The following is a 13,310-nucleotide window of genomic DNA, read 5'->3' on the forward strand; positions in this document are numbered from 1 at the left end:
TCTCTAAGTTAAATTCCAAAAAAAGTTAAATCTTTCCCAAGCAGCCAATCACCTGTAATTATCACAGTCAACGCCTCAATGCACACGGCTTCTACCACCCGGCTTCCACCACCCGCAGAAGGAAAGCATGTCTCCTCCTCCCAGGATGCAAACACAGGGCGGCACCCCATACCGGCAGGGCTGACCCGATGGAAGCGCAGACCTGTCCTGGAGCCAGGGCGCCACCTGCTGGCTGGAGCCACGCACACCCCAGTATTCCATTAGTTCCTGTGTTTCTTCTCCAGGTTAGGGCGGACCCAGGCTGACCTTCCCCTTGTCATGACCACATTCACTGTCTGACCACATGTGCCTAATGTAAGACAGCCTTCCCCTGAACACGCACCCCTGAGGCATGCAGGTCTGCTTACGTGCATCGCTCCCAACAAGTGCTCCGAACTCCTGTAGCAAACAGCTGCCACGAAGACACAGGACCTGGAATAACCTCAATCACGGTGGGACATCTGCAGCAGTGACACCTCCCTACACAGACGGTTGCTAGGCAGCTCACAGGCTTGATGTTGCCTATCAGTGAGCCCCCATTTACCATCTTGTCTAGAGAAGATCTGCTCATGAATCAGGGGTGTCCCTCAGAGAGAGGAGCCAGCGCGCAGCGGCCTGAGGGGCTGCAGGCCATAGGAGCAGAGAGCTCCTCAGCACCCCCAGGAATTGTTACCCACTGCCAACAGCAGTCCAAAAACACCAAACGGGAAGTCCCAGAAATAGACAATTCGTAGGCGTTAACAGCACACCGCTCTGGGCGGACGAGGCAATCTCCTGCCATGCCGTTCCGCCCGCCCAGGACGCCCATCATCCGTGTCCAGCGTGTCCAGGCGTACGTGCTCCTCCCTCGGCTCTGAGAAAGACCAAGCTCACATAACTCATTACACTCCCTGTTACACTGCGCCACGTCACTGTTACACCGCGCCACGTCACTGTTACACCGCGCCACGTCACTGTTACACCGCGCCACGGTACTGTTACACCGCGCCACGGTACTGTTACACCGCGCCACGCCACTGTTACACCGCGCCACGCCACTGTTACACCGCGCCACGCCACTGTTACCCAGCGCCACGTCACTGTTACACCGCGCCACGCCACTGTTACACCGCGCCACGCCACTGTTACACCGCGCCACGCCACTGTTACACCGCGCCACGTCACTGTTACACCGCGCCACGCTACTGTTAGTCACTGCTGCCCACCTCCTCTGTGCCTGACCTACAGATCGAACTGTGCACAGGCATGTGCCGGAAGAACACGGCACAGACAGGATCTGGGGCACGAAGACTGGCGGTAATGAGCACGCAGTGACGTCTGCTGACTCGGCCTGATGACAACAGATACACACACTGCATTCGGTTCCTGGGCAGAACTCCGAGTAAGAACACATCCTTTTCCCGGAGGATTTAAAATGTCGACATGTATAACGCGTTTTCATAATATTCAGCATCACACACTGAAAGCAGAGAGTATTACACACCCCACTTAACAGATAAAGTGGCGTAAGGAAGTTGTATTCCTTCTTCACACACAAGCCCACCACCCAGGAAAACGTTGAACAAGGTACCTCGGTCTTCCCACACTCCTCGGGCGGGTCCCGGTGAACGGCCATTTGATACTTGACATACAAAGAGAACGACTGGCTGAGGGACGACTTGAACTCTGGGTCCTCAGAGGAGACAGGGACTAACCTCACCTTCAGAGCAAGGAAGACACAAGCAAACGCATTGAAACACGGCCGCCCGTGACGCGCTTCTGAAGGTGAGGCCCAGGAAGATCTCCGCAATTCCCCTTCCAAAGCTCAGCACTGGGTTCTCCAGGAGGTGAGTGGTCCTGGGCGGGTGATGGGCACAGGACCTGAAGCACTAACTTCGCACTAACGAAGGCCAAGACATTGATCTTCCTCTGTTTTGGGTTTCCCTCGACCCACCTACGTAGTTCTCTGCACGCCCTGGAGTCAGTGTGGCTGCTGACGGCCATGGCCGCTCCTTCTGTCATCACAAGTAAGTGCTATAAGCTGTTTCATCTTCCAGATTTTTCCTGGGTCATTTGATTTAGAAATTATAAGCAATGAGGACTTTTGTTCAAATACTCTATCTTACTTTTCTAACTCTCCTCAGGTGAGTCTGGGCAGTATATTAACAGAGTAAGGCAGCTGCTACGAATGAACCCTTCTACACGTGACTTGAAAATGGGGAGAGAGCGTATTAACCTTTGTGCAAAGTATGCCTACCATAAAGGGTAAAGCCTTTTGCAGTTTCCTCAGATATTTTTACTTAGACCTCTATTATTGTTAGATAAATGCATCTAAACAGAGTGATTTTAATTAAAGGTAATTCATTGTGTGTTCCTTTTCCACCGTGAAATCACACGACTGGTACTAGGCACAATTTGCACTTTCAGAATGTCCGTCAATCCAGTTCTGTCTCTTTGCAGATACGCTGCCAACAGAATATCAATAAAATGCCCCACAAGTACACCGATCGTTCGTACACGGATGTCGAGTGGAAGGGAATGTTCCGTATGCACAGAACATGACGCTTGGCCTGCTGACCTGGCTGACAGTTGGTTCATCAGGTGAGTGGTTGTGAATCACCATCTGGTATCGTTTATAGACCTGGTACGACTCCAGCATTGTGGCTTTGAACTGAGAACTTGGTGGAGATGACCTCACCACCCTCACCTTCAGAAGGAGTTAAGAACAGTGTCCATTAATTCATGTGCTTATTCCATGGAAAATGCATTAACAGTTACTCCCGCCCAAAAAGAACCAAATGCTCCAATACAAACATTAATGCGTAAGTATGCAATAGTTTAACATTAAAAACCTACCAGTTAGTAAGTAAATGCAAAAAGTTATTTCTCCAACGTACGGGCTCATTAAGAAGGCAGAGGACCCTGTCTCACGTCTAAGACTAGCTGAAGTCTATGACCCCATTATGGAAGCTGCTCTCTTGTAAATGACAGGGTACTTCTGACACTCAGGGTACAAATACAAATACATACTCTTCCATCCTAGCTGCGTGCAACTCACCTGTGGTTAGGCAGTCAGAAGTTCGGGAAATGTGAATATACTTTTTGGACACATTGATGAGCTGTTGCTAATGCTAAACTTACCACCTTTCTTTATGAGTGTGAAAGACAACAGTGCTCCTATTTACAACATGGCTAAGAATGCGGACTCAACTCAGATTCCCTTCACTCACATCCTAACGTCACCGTCGTGCTCAACATACAAGTTAACCTGTGTAACTTAGATTGCTCGTATGTAAAATGAGGAAGAGTTAAACACAGTGATTGCAAGCAGTAATAGCTCACATTTATTTTAATATTAATTAGTTACTAACCACTCAAAATAGGTTAGCAAAATAGGACAGTAAGACAGAAAATCAAAAGCAATCTAATAAAAAGGCATATGTCACGTAGGCCCCGAGAAGTAATTCTTCTACGAAGAAAGCGTGACAGTGGACGGCAGGTCTCTATCCGTCCGGGGGCCATTACATTAAAAAACAAAAGCTGCCTACTGTGAACAGCTGGGTTGGATGAGCCTGGTGCCCTGAATACCTTACTATTTATGATCAAAAGATAAGTGACTCCTCATAAAATGTTTGAAGTAGTGTGTTAATTCCTTTGTTACAACTTGGGAAGGAGAAAGTCAAGAACAAAATCAGAGTGGCCCAGGAAGTGTGAGTCAAAGCTGTTACAAGTTACACCTGACAACATGTTGTCCTAAGGTTTACATTACACCGTGTTAAAGTTAGCTTTTAATATCAAATCTTCAGTGATAAGAAATGTTCTTAGGTGACATTAAACTATAAACTCAAAGGCTGAGCAGTTACTATTCATGTATGAGAATATGATAGTATCATCATGGCTAATGTTTTAGAAAACAGGTATAAATACCAAACGAATACGGAAAAATCTAGACCTAATCTGGAATGTAAATCAATTTGGGAAAAGTAACAGGAACACTCTAACACTATTTCTATCATGCTAATGTGGCTGGGGGGAGTAACGAGAAGTGTATTACAGTAGAACGACTTAGCACTGCTCCGTTACTCCCTAACCGCTGGCCTGCTTGACCAAGATCCGGACGACACAATAGCAACGGTGATGCGCCTTGTGTGACCTCCTCTTCTTCACTATCTAAACCAAAACTGCCAAAAGTGAAATTTAAATAGGTGTTTTTTGCTTTTTTCACTTTAACTACTAAATTTCAATCAAAGGATACAGAGAGCCAGAGACTTTACGCAGCAAAACATGCAAAAACCTGGATTTGCTTTGTTACCTTTAGTCAAACTGCCTGTTTTTTTAATCTTAAGTTTCTCTCAAGCAGCAGCTGACTTAGTAAACACAAATGCTGCTCCATCCAGTCCACTTTAACTTCCCAGTTTAAACAACGTATCAATGGATTAATATGACCTCAAGAGAAAATATACAAGGGACTCCACAAAAAACAAACAGAGCGAAACCACACACGGCACGTTCCCCGAAGTACCTCTAACTTATGTGACGCGTCCTCCGGTAAAGAGCCGAACATCAGCTCTTCCAGCGACCGGGGCCGGCTGGGTTTGGCCTGTGGTTCCTGCGGGGCCTGGAAGGCCTCGGGCCCTGCGGCCGGGTTCTGCCGCATGAGCTTTAACCGCTTCCTCTCCTTCCGGATCTCCTTCGCTTTCCGACAGGGAGGCTTGCTCAAATCTGCCCCTTTGCCTAAAAAGAATTTCAAAATATGAGACCAATCACATTTGGCTCTGGAAAGGTTTCTTCAAGTCTCCAAGACTCCAGAGAGATCCAGCTGCCAGGTGAGCTGTCAGGGCAGGTGTCGGAGAGGGTCCGGGTGTGGAGCTGGAAGTCAATCTTAAAATTCTACCTTGGAAGCAAGAACTGCTGGAGAAGGTAGAGAGGCACAGAACTTTCCGGACAGCTCTTACAGTTGAAAATCTCTCTTTTTAAAAAATATTTACTTCCTCTCTGCCTTTGTGAGTAGAGAACATAATCAAGTGTCTTCTGCTCAGGACATGGCTGCCTCCGGCCCACACTTCTGAGCGCTGGGGACAGAGACGTGCTCAGCCCAGGTAGAAAGATGTGCTGACCCAAGAGCACACTGGGCAGGCCCTCCGTGAACAACACCTTTATGCAGGTGACAGTATGTCTCTCCCCATCTAACCGAGTAGTCGCATTAGTCAGCTCCAGTTAATCAGAATTTTAATCAAACCTCTTTAAAAGGTAAAAATTTTAACTATGTGGGACCCCACAATTCCAGGATATCACATATTGAAAATGACCCTCAACCTTATACCAAGCTAGACTCCTCCTGGCATCCACTTCCCATATCCTTGATATGGGTCAGTGTAATAGTAACAGCAGTTCACGAGTAATCGTCGTCATAGAAACAGTAGTACCAAAAATGGGAGATATCTGTAATACTATCAGTACAACAAAAATCCTAAGGACCGCCCTGACTGGTTTGGCTCAGCGGATAGAGCATCGGCCTGCGGACTGAAGGGTCCCAGGTTCAATTCCGGTCAAGGGCATGTACCTTGGTTGCAGGCACATCCCCAGTAGGAGGTGTGCAGGAGGCAGCGGATGGATGTTTCTCTCTCATCGATGTTTCTGACTCTCTATTCCTCTCCCTTCCTCTCTGTAAAAAAATCAATAAAATACATTTAAAAAAAAAAATCCTAAGGACCATCAACTGTAAGTCAGTGACTCTTTCAAATGAGGGGAGGGTACATGGAAGTTCATTATAATATTCAGTCTTCATGTGTCTGTTTGAAATTCTCCAAAATGGCTTTTTAATCTGATACACAAGTAATTTTTATAATAAAAAAAATAAAAATAAAAGAACTAACCCTATCACTCTAGTAAAAGTTGAAGGAAATTATCTAAATCATTCAAAATATTTTAATGGTTTATTCTCATTTTTAGGATAAAATCTCAGACCAACATCAATTTAAATGCCATGAAAGTCTTACATAAAAAACACACTATTCAACAAAAACACAGTTTTCTGTGCTTTTATATATGTAGCATAGAAAAACTAAAATAGTACTAAATAGTACTAAAAATCCTTTGTTCTTAAATATAAGAACAAATTCAAGAAACGAAGCATAAAAACCATCCAAATTATTTTTATAAAACGCTAAAAGAATTATATACACATACATGCACACAAGCATTTATATACCCATTTAATGCTTAATAAAATTTTTAAACTTAATTCTTTTTATAAGTGAAAATATAGAAAAAAATTTATCTTTTTAAAAGTGAAATTAAATATCAAAATCTCAAATTTTTTAAATTAAAGTTTATTATGATTACCTAAAGAAAACTAATGATAAACAAGAACTTTACGATGTCTATACTGTGGACATAATACCAAAAACTACTTTGTCTCACTTAACACCAAAAATAAAAATGCTTAGCCTATCTTTTCACTAAAAAGGTTCGGTTCTCAAGCCTCGAGGGCCTAAGGTAGTAAGAAGAAATGGAGCGCTTTTCCAATGTGTTGGGGATGATAAGGCTATTGTCAGGGTTATTAAACATCTGTTTTAAAAAGATGTGACTTGTCCATCTAAACCCAGGATCTGAGTTGTATAAAACAGATCCGTCTTGTGGATTCAGGAGTAACTCTCATTTCCAGCTGATGAGAGGACCCGGTAACATTTCCCGGGTCCTCTGACAAGGGGGCACCTGACAAGACGTCAGCGACAGCGGGCAGACCTGGCTTCGGAACGGTGTGCACGTCCACGGCGTGGGACGGTTCCCCAGAGCCCAGCTCCTCGTTTCTGTCCTGTGACTGAATGAACTCCTTGGATTCCTCTTTCTTCGTGCCTTTTCCTTTCTTCTTCACTTCCCGCTCTAAGCTCTCTGTGAGGCTGTCGCCGAGCTTTTCAAGGTCACACTGCAGATCCAGTTTATTGATCAGCGCCATGTCCCCGGCGACAGCATCCTCCATGCTGGGCTCCATGGGCTCATCTACAAGTAAGGAGACAGCGACGTCCATCAGCCGGACACAGTGAAGGCACATGAAGGGGAGCAATGTCCCTTTGCCCTCCGTAGCAGAAGCTCCTGTGTGTCCACAAACCCACCGCCCCGCCCTCCGAGCACAGAGCTGCAGCCAGGATGGGCCAGCCCAGCAAGGGACCGCGCTGCATCCCCGCACGTTGGGACCAAGTTCCCACCGGCAAAATACAACCGAACGGACGCGTCCAACGGTGCCTCCCGTTTTAAAGGAAACACGTGCCTGAACTCCATCCCTTCCCCTCCCCACTGGCAGGATCCGAGAAAACCAGAGCGACCTTGGGAACACACGGCGGGCGGCCCCAGACGGCCAGCCTGGCACACCACCCCCGACTGCTGTGTGAGCAAGGGACAGGCTGCTGTCACTGTGTAGTCCCTGCATTCTGGCGTCTCCGTGTCACAGCTTTACCCTAATGAGTACATCACTCCTGTTAACTCAGTTGTAGACGTAAGTAACTCAGAAAATTATACAAGTCAAATAAAGAACCAAGCACAAAAGCTACATAAAAAGACAGACAACCGGGGTGGGGGGCGGGGGGTAAATGGGAGATATCTCAATACTACCACCAATAAATATATATTAAAAATAAAAAGGGCAGGCAACCATCAATTTACAAGTGAACAGCATCCTCAAAGCTTACCTAAACAGTAGTTTTTGAAACTCGGAACCTGATTCCCAGCCAGTGAACAGTGTGCATTGACTAGCCAACAAAACCTACTTAACCTGTAAGACTGTGAACGGACAATACCAAGCAGAGCTCGGCCAACACCCTCATGCTCCCAAAGCCCCCACTGCCCCGGACCCTCCACGACCTGAGCCTCTGGCCTCTTTGCTGTCCGGCTCTGCCCAGCCAGCTCCAACCTGTCCTGAATCCTGGTCCACAGGGACAGTGCACGAGGGCAAAGAACGTACCTGTCCTGCTGGCCACTGCCTCTCCAGTGCTTAGAAAAGGGACTGGGACATTGTAGGCACCAAAGCATACTTGGGGAATAAGTTAACAGGCTAAGACGGGGGTGGGAGGCTCCAAGATAAGGCATTTCCTAGGGCAGAAGGAAGCAAGAGCTTGAAGAATGGGTGCCTTCTCAGTTCTTACCTATGTATTTAGGCACTGCCTATAAGAAAAGGGTTTTTTGTTTGTTTTTTAAGTAACAAAACTGAAAATGCCAAGTATCTGTAACCACAGTTAATTAAATGTTACTAATTATCTTTAAGAAATTCACGCATTAAAAAAAAATTCCCACATAATTCAAAATGGATCAGACAAGTGAGAAACAGAACTTCAGGCCTGAAGTCAGTCTCACTTAACCGTCAAAGGGACTGCAATCATATGCAGGCTGCACATGAGCACCGGTCTCCAGAGCAATAACCTTCCCGTTTCCTTCACAGGATATCACGGGGATCAAGTAAGAGAAGAGTCGTCAAAGCGCCATGAAAACTACAATTCCCATAAACTCCAGAACATCGTGTCTCAAAAAAGACCCTCAATCTTACATCCAGCAAGACTCGCCCTCGCATCCATTTCCCATACCCTTGATTGTGGGGCCAGGGAATAGTCACAGCTGCTCACGAGTAACTGTCGTCATAGAAACAGTGGTACCTGACTGTGGTGAGGACCCTGTTCCCTGACCGAAAGTGAGAACCCTGGAAAGAGACATCATTTTAAAGTCAACAGTTTTTAGACCCCATCTCATCTTACCCTCACAACTTCCTTTGGAAATTTCCCCTTTAGCCAGAAATTTCAACATTTTTTTCAAAACCTTCTTGTGAGATTTTGATGGCTGAAACTGTAAAGATCGGCACCTAGGAAAGCAAAACAAATATTTAAAAAATGAACTCAAACTCTGAAGAAATAAACCAGTATGGACAGTATCCAGTATATTGAGGCAAAGCTTATGCCTGGGACTTCTGGATAAAGACAAGGCGTAATGTAGCCTCTAACCTCACCTCAAATCTCCCTAACACTAAGGATCAGAGGAAAAAGACATAAAACACTAGGAAAAAGAGGGTGGGAGAAACGCTGGCAGCTGGAAAGCAGAAGTTCCAGTGGTAGGTGATGGAGCAGACCAAAGGAAGTTAGCCTGAGCCAACGTCAGAGAAGCCCAAAGGGTGCCTTTGTCTCTGCGTCGCCCATCCACGCCTCGGGCTGATGCCTGTCAGACACCACAGGGACATGCTAGAAGGGGCACCTACAACGAGGAGGAGCCCTGACAGCAGGTTCTGGAAGCAGCTGGATGTCAGGTGCCCGCCCCCGCCCTGCACAGAGGACGCCCGCACAGCCCAGCAGAAAACTGCCGTTTCAGGAGAGTCAGACAGAGCCTCCTACGCGAGGGCCACAGCACGCGGGGAGCAACCGACTGCGCCGAGACCTCCTGGAGGTGAGGGCCTCTCCCCCAGTGTGATCAGACCTGAAAGCACTGACACTGGGGAACCCCACAGAACAGCCCAGCCAGATCCCTTACTCAAAGCCCACAGGGAGCAAGACCCGCACAGGGACACGGGATTCCCAACGGGACCCTGGAAAGCTGGAACTGCCAGACCCTTGAGGAGGGCCTGCCACAAAGATAGGCACCAACAAAACTGAGCTACCTGGCCAGAGAGAGAAAATCTTTTCATATTAGGGTGTGGTGAAGGGGGCAGAGGGCAAACCCAAAAGATGATGAGAAATTGAATACTTTGCAGGAAATAAGACGTTTTAGTTTAAGCTTTCTGGTGAAGAACAGTGGACTCTGAATGCATGTGGCAGCTCAGGTTTGAGCCCTCCTGCTGCTCCTCTTCCCCCAAATCCACCTAGCACTGCCAGAATGCACGCAGTGTGAAGTTCTATGCTAGGACAGGGGGAGCCCTGAGCTAAACCTATAAAAATTTGATCTCTAAAAGTAATTTGAGTATTTACCAATGTTTTCCCAATATTTCATGGTATCACTGACTACACTGCCAAATGAAGAGGGTATTTTTTCATACATTTATACTAGAGGCCCGGTGCATGGATCCGTGCACCAGTGGGGTCCCTGGCCTGGCCTGTGCCCTCTCGCAATCCGGGACCCCTCGGGGGGTGTCAGACTGCCAGATTCGGCCTGATCCCCGGGGTCCCTCAGCCTGGCCTACTTAGAATGAAAATTAACATTTAAAACAAGCAAGACTACTAAAAAAACCCACACATAATCTTCATATTATGAAGCCTCTTTCTATTAATCAAAACTCTTACCTTATAGTGTATTGAGGACAACACGTTTGATTCATCACAGGCTTGTACACATATCTCCCACTTCTAAAACGGTAAAATAGTTTTGTTAATTTTTACATATTTCTCATATATACCAAAGTAGATTACTATAGAAGCACAAACTTAATTGGGGAAAAATCTAATCAATAGCGCAGAAACGCATTTAGGTTTAGTGACTCTTCCTAAGTGACATCTTGCAACGTGGGTGTGCTGAGGCCAGCTTCTCCTGCTAGACCTTACCCATGCACTCCCAGGCCGATCCCGTCACCTCCTCAGCAGCACCTGCCACCCCTTCATGCCTGAGCTACCACCCAGATCCTCACTACCAGGGCAGAGACAACTGCCCTGGAGGCGGTGGGACCGAGGCACGCTGCTGCCTGTTGAGGGCCACACCTGGGGGTTCCATGTGCAACAGCACAAAGTACCCCCACATCAACCTGTTCCTTTCATGCTTTCTAGAGCTCAGTTAATGGCAGAGCCATGACTTTGTGGGCTGAAATCCTTACGTGGAAGCCCTAACCCCCAGCACCCCAGAAGGTGACTGTGTTTAGAAGGCAACCATGTGCAAGCCAAGGAGAGGCCTCAGTAGAAACCAGAGCTCTGGACACCTTGGTTTTGAACTTCTAGCCTCCAGATCCGAGAGAAAACCAATTTTTACTAAGCTGCCCCATCTGTGGCCTATTGTACGGCAGCCGCAGCCAAACAAACATCCAGTCCAGTTCCCGAGCCAGAACCCGAGGGGCCATCTTAGGTTCCTCCCTCTAATGAGCTCTATTTCCTGTCAGCAATCTTTCTGCTTCTAAAATGAACCTTCAGCCCTGGCCAGTTTGGCTCAGCGGATAGAGCATTGGCCTGCGGACTGAAGGGTCCCGGGTTCGATTCCGGTCAAGGGCACATGCCCAGGTTGCAGGCTCGATCCCCAGTAGGGGACGTGCAGGAGGAAGCCGATCAATGCTTCTCATCATTGATGTTTCTCTCTCTCCCTCTCCCTTCCTCTCTGAAATCAATAAAAACATATTTTGAAAAATAAATAAAATAAAACTTCAATCTGTCCCTCCTCTTGCCACTGCTGAGCCTCACACCCCAGCGCTGCATCATCCGGGAACCAGTCTTCTGCCTCTCGGGTCACCCCTCAGACACTTCTCTGCTACGTAAATGATGATTTCCAAAACTCAAGTGCCATCACATTCCTGTGCAACACAAAGGCCGTCAGCCGTGCCCTTCTGCCTTTAAAAAGGTTCCTTACCAGGGACACTAAGTCCTTCAGCACCTGACCTGTGTCTACCGTTGAACTCCGTTGTTATTAAGTTTAAGGGAAGTTGTGAAGTTTCACCTGCTGTGCTTAACCCCAGGCCTCTTGATCGGCACAGGGCACTTAACACTGCTCATACTACTTGTGTAAGGAACTTCACCTAACCGTTACTTTAAAATCGACCACACAGAAATAACCACCGAAGAAATCTTAGCCATCGAAGGCAATGCAATGAAATCCTGATTGACATAAACCAACTATTAAAAAAACACACACACATCTGAGATGAGCAGAAAATCCAATCAAAACTAGGTAACAGGCAAAGAATCATTAATTTTGTAAGGTACAGCAAATGGTATTGTGGATGTCTCGCAAAGGAAAAAGAACCCTTCTCTCTTAGAAACCCACTTATTTACAGGTTCACTGGCAGGACACCTGGAATTTGGTTTAATTTATTTTGTGGGGGCAGAAGTCCGCTTGGGCTGCTATCTGAAGTGCGACAGGCTGGTGGCTCCAAACAACAGGACTGTATTCCTCACAGTCCAGGGGCCGGGACGTCCAAGACCAAGGCCCCCAGATCAGTGTCTCCTGAAGACAAGCTTCCTGGCCCCTGTTCTCAGTGCTCCTGTTCTCAGTGCGTGCTTACCTGGGAGAAGGGGCAGGGAGCTCTCTCTTAAAGGGCACTAATCTCATTCACGAGGGCTCCACCCTTATGCGAATCACCTCCCAAAGGGTACCCTCCAAATACCATTATATCGGGAATTAGGATTGAAGCTATAAAGTTTGGTCGGACACAAGCATTCAGTCCATTGCCGGGACCAAAAAGAATTCATGAGCCCTGGCCAGTGTGGCGCTCAGTTGGCTGAGCATCGTCCCCTGCACCAAAAGGTTGCTGGTTCCACCCCCTGTTGGGGTGTGTGTGAGAGGGAGGCAACTGATCAATGTTCTCTATCCCATTGATGTTTCTCTCTCTCTCCCCCCGCTCTCTCAAATCAATAAAATAAAAAAGATTTAAAAAACACACCGTACTTAAAACAACAACAACAAAGAATCAATGAAACAAGACTGGCAAAATGTTAACAACTGCTGAAGCTTAGTGATAAATACATGAGCTTCATCATAATGTACCTTCTATGTATATATTTGAAGTTTTCCTAGTAAACATCATTAAAAAGAGAGAACAAAATCCTATTTAATAAAAGAGTAATATGCAAATTGACCATCTCTCCAACACACAGATGGCTGCCCCCATGTGGTCAAAGATGGCTGCCCTCATGTGGACACAAGATGGCCACCACAAGATGGCCAGCAGGCGAGGGCAGTTGGGAGGGATCAGGCCTGCAAAGGAGGGCAGTTAGGGATGACCAGGCCTGCAGGGGAGGGCACTTAGGGGCAATCAGGCTGGCAGGGGAGCAGTTAGGCATCAATCAGGCTGGCAGGGGAGTGGTTAGGGGGTGATCAGACTGGCAGGCAGAAGCGGTTAGGGGCAATCAGGAAGGCAGGCGAGCAGATGGGAGCCAGCAGTCCTGGATTGTGAGAGTAATGTCCAACTACCCGCTTAGGCCCGATCCTACTGGGATCGGGCCACTAAATGGGCAGTCGGACATCCCTCGAGGGGTCCCAGGTTGGAGTGGGTGCAGGCTGGGCTGAGGGACACATACCCCCATGCACAAATTTCATGCACCAGGCCTCTAGTCATTACATAAAGGGCTAAAAAAAAAACACATCTTAAACCTCTTCCCAACAGCAGAAAAACATTTTAAAAGAAA

General features: G+C 47.1%; 1 protein-coding gene across 8 annotated transcripts in view; it reads right to left on the bottom strand.

Moving 5' to 3' along the window:
- ATE1 (arginyltransferase 1) overlaps window positions 1-13,310 on the bottom strand; it is a 55,240-nt gene that overhangs the window by 38,982 nt on the left and 2,948 nt on the right. For 3 of the 8 annotated variants that reach the window (XM_080687462.1, XM_080687461.1, XM_080687463.1), the window contains exons 3-8: window positions 10,272-10,334; window positions 8,763-8,866; window positions 6,766-7,020; window positions 4,541-4,752; window positions 2,597-2,725; window positions 1,610-1,738 (exon numbers count right to left, since the gene is read on the bottom strand). In XM_080687462.1, coding sequence (XP_080543588.1) covers window positions 1,610-1,738; window positions 2,597-2,725; window positions 4,541-4,752; window positions 6,766-7,020; window positions 8,763-8,866; window positions 10,272-10,334 — 892 coding nt within the window. The remainder of the gene's footprint in view (window positions 1-1,609; window positions 1,739-2,596; window positions 2,726-4,540; window positions 4,753-6,765; window positions 7,021-8,762; window positions 8,867-10,271; window positions 10,335-13,310) is intronic. The other 5 variants (XM_080687466.1, XM_080687464.1, XM_080687468.1 and 2 more) reach the window with 2 other exon arrangements.

The sequence above is a fragment of the Plecotus auritus genome, assembly GCF_963455305.1.
Source record: "Plecotus auritus genome assembly, chromosome: 9".
NCBI classification, from domain to species: domain Eukaryota; kingdom Metazoa; phylum Chordata; class Mammalia; order Chiroptera; family Vespertilionidae; genus Plecotus; species Plecotus auritus.